Genomic DNA, 3527 nt, shown 5'->3' with positions numbered 1-3527 from the left:
GCTAAATAATAATAATAATGCTACTGACATAACTGCATTTTCATAGCATTCATAAACAGCTTGCTGGGGTGACAGAATCTTTCATATATGATGCTAGATCATTTTTTGTCTCTGGATTAGGAAGAAAAGGCAGAGCTATGAAGCAGAATCTGCATATGTATTTAACATAAATCCATTTTTGGATGTGTATATTTAATTACAAATTACACATAGAAATTATTTTTTAAAAACATTCAAACATGCTTATTGATTATTTTAAAAACATTAGCTAAAAATCTATAGTAGTTATGATTTAACAAAGCGAGATTATGTTAGGAAGCACATAGTTGATGCTGCTGCTTAACTCCATATATTGCCAATAATATAAGGATTTTTGTGCTGCATTCTCTAAAGTTTGCTATATATTTCATTAGTAGACTGAGTCAATGTCGTGGTGACAATGATCTTGGGAGCTCAATCTGGTGACATGCAGATCCTCTTTCTTGCAAGGGCAGTAACATTTAACCCATCGTTTCAAATGCCTTCTGAATTTGATGCCCACAAAAGCGTATAAAATTGGGTTCAGGCAGCAGTGAGAGATTGCTATTTTTTCAGTAATGTATTTTGCATAATCAATCTTCTTAATCAACTCACATTCCATAAAGATGTGTTGATGGTGAAATGATTGTAGCAAAATGGCAATGTTATAAGGTGTCCAACTAAAAAAATAAACCACAACAATGACAAAGATGAGCCTAACCGGCTTGTGGTTCCTCTGTGATCGGGAATGCTGCAATGTCACAATTATGTTGGAATAGCAGAATAAGATGGAGCAGAAGGCCAACAGGAGGGAGATGTTTTGTTGATAATGGCTTACTAGCACATGAAACATATCTTCATATTCACATCTGGCTGTGTCCGACTGCGTGGTCTGTGTATGAAAGATCATCACAGGAATGGATGCAGATATGCTTAGTAGCCAGGCAAAAGCAGTGATCAAGAATGCAAACAGAGGTTTTTTGGTTTTCAGAGCAGACAGGGGATCCACCACTGAAAGGTAGCGATGATAAGTAAGAAATATCAAAAAAATAAGTCCACTGTAAAACCCAATGGAGAAAAGAACATGGAACACTTTGCAAGCCATAGCTCCAAACACCCATCCTTCACTGTGGTACACGGCAAAGAAAGGTAGACAGGATGCTAAAATCAGGTCTGCGATTGACAGATTAAGTATAAATACGTTTGTGAGAGACTCCAGGCTTTCATGGATGATTATAATCCAGAGGACGAGACAATTGCCAGTTATTCCAAAAATGAATATGATGGAATTTAAAATGACTGTAAAGAATGTTACAAAGGTTTGCACATCCTTTTTGTTGCAAGGTTCAACAATGTCAGAATAATCCATTTGAGAAGTGCTGAATCCTGGGGAAGGGGTAGTTTGATCCATCTCTTACCTTTAATGATAAAATAAAAATGAATTTACAATTCATTAGCAAGCTAGTATTTTCCTCTTGTTGACTTATAGACTATAGTCTTACCTTAGCTAGGTAAAGGGACAGGAAAGTGTTTATGTGAAAATTACACTCAGTTTAAATAACTTAACTTCTTCTTTTGTGCTTTCACATGGTCGAAATTTGGAGGAATTAAAACTGAAACACGTTTTTTATTTCTCTTTTAGGTGTTCAGAGGAAGAAGTCCCTGCTAAAATGAAGAGAAAAATAACTACAGACTTCAATAATAGACCTGTTTACATTAAAAAAAAAGCTTTTAAGATTCCATATCACTTTTGAAATCTTGCTTTTAAAGGACATACATTTCAAAGGGGCACCACAGTAATGTGAGCACCAGAGAAAGCCAGTAATAGAATATCAGTAAAATTACTGATATTCCACAAGTTACGTCCGATGATAAAATATCAGTAATCTGTATCGATCTCTTAGTAAGACCTACCTTATGTACCTTCCCTTCTCATGAGCCCTCTCACTAAATGCCAAACCCTAACTTCTTCCCTTGCCAATGTCTAACCCTAAGAACCAACTGGGATGCCTAACCCTAACACGGAGGCTGCCCTTTATGCAAACTGTGGCTGCAAATAGTCTGCACTTTGCAAATGTTGTTTGAGAATGGGAAACTATCTGCTACCAACTGATCAGAAGAAAAACACAACTGTCACATGCAGGGGCGCCTCTAGCCATTTTGTCACTCCAGGCGAGAAAATCTGTGGTGCCCCCCCACCCACCCCCGTGGGCACTCCACGAAAATAATCGTAATACAGCAGCGTTTCACCAGAAAATAATTGTAATGCAGCAATGTTTCACCAGAAAATAATCGTAATGCGACAGTATTTTACCAGAAATTACAGTTACTGTGGCAGCATTTCACCAGAAAAATACACAAATGCGGACAGCGTTTCACCCAAACATACACATAATGTGGGCAGTGTTTCACAGGAAAATACACATAGGCAGGGCTCCACTTTCATGAGGCACAAAGAGGGACAGAAGGAGGCACAAAGGGGGACAGAAGAGGCACGGGAGGACTGAAGAAGGCACACAGGGGGACATATGGAGGCACAGGGGGACAGAAGGAGGCACGAGGGTCAGAAGAAGTCACAAAGGAGGACAGAAGGAGGCATAAGGGTAGAAAAGGAGGCACACAAAGGAGGACAGAAGGAGGCACAGGAGAACAGAAGGAGGTACACAGAGGGGCAGCGGGAGGTACAGGAGGACAGAAGAATGCCTGAGGGCCAGAAGGAGGCACAAAAAAGGACAGAAGGAGGCACACAGGGGAACAGAAGGAGGCACAAAGTGGGACAGAAGGAGGCACAAAGGGGGGCAGAAGGAGGCACAATAGGGGACAGATTAAGGCATAAAGGGGGACAAAAGGAGGCACAGGAGGAATGAAGGAGGCACACAGGGGACAGAAGAGGAATACAGGGGGCAGAAGGAGGCACAATGGGGGACAGAAGGAGGCACAAAGGGGGGCAGAAGGAGGCACAATAGGGGACAGATTAAGGCATAAAGGGGGACAAAAGGAGGCACAGGAGGAATGAAGGAGGCACACAGGGGACAGAAGAGGAATAAAGGGGGCAGAAGGAGGCACAATGGGGGACAGAACAAAGCACAAAGGGGGGCAGAAGAAAGCACAGGGAGACAATAGAAGGCACAAAGGGGAACAGAAGGATGTACAAAGAGGGACAGAAGGAGGCACAAAGGGGGGACAGAAGAAGGCAGAGGGGGATGTAGGGAGGCACAGGAAGACAGAAGGAGGCAGAGGGGGACAGACAGAGCCACAGGGAGACAGAAGAAGGCACAAAGGGGCACAAAAGGAGGCACATAAGGAAACAAATGGAGGGAAAAGAGGACAGAGGTGGCATATGGGGACTGAAGAGGCACATGGAGACAGAATGAGGCACAAATGGAGGCACATGAGGATGGAAGGAGGCAGAGTGGGACGGAAGGAGGAACAGGGGGGAAGAGGTAGCACAAGGGGACAAAGAAAGGCACAAGAGGACATAAGGAGGCACAGGGGGACAGAAGGAGGCA

The 3527-nt window shown here is 42.7% G+C and overlaps 1 protein-coding gene across 1 annotated transcript; it reads right to left on the bottom strand.

Annotated features, from left to right (window-relative positions):
* Window positions 1–264: 264 nt before the first annotated feature.
* On the bottom strand, window positions 265–1429 carry LOC137517579 (chemokine XC receptor 1-like). Its single transcript, XM_068234580.1, has one exon. The coding sequence runs from the start codon at window positions 1427–1429 to the stop codon at window positions 410–412; it is 1020 nt and encodes a 339-aa protein (XP_068090681.1). The 3' UTR covers window positions 265–409.
* Between the last annotated feature and the right edge of the window lie 2098 nt (window positions 1430–3527).

The sequence above is a fragment of the Hyperolius riggenbachi genome, chromosome 5 (assembly GCF_040937935.1).
Source record: "Hyperolius riggenbachi isolate aHypRig1 chromosome 5, aHypRig1.pri, whole genome shotgun sequence".
In the NCBI taxonomy this organism is placed as follows: domain Eukaryota; kingdom Metazoa; phylum Chordata; class Amphibia; order Anura; family Hyperoliidae; genus Hyperolius; species Hyperolius riggenbachi.
The sequence above is the reverse complement of the archived record's forward strand: the minus strand, read 5'-3'. Positions and strand labels throughout refer to the sequence as shown.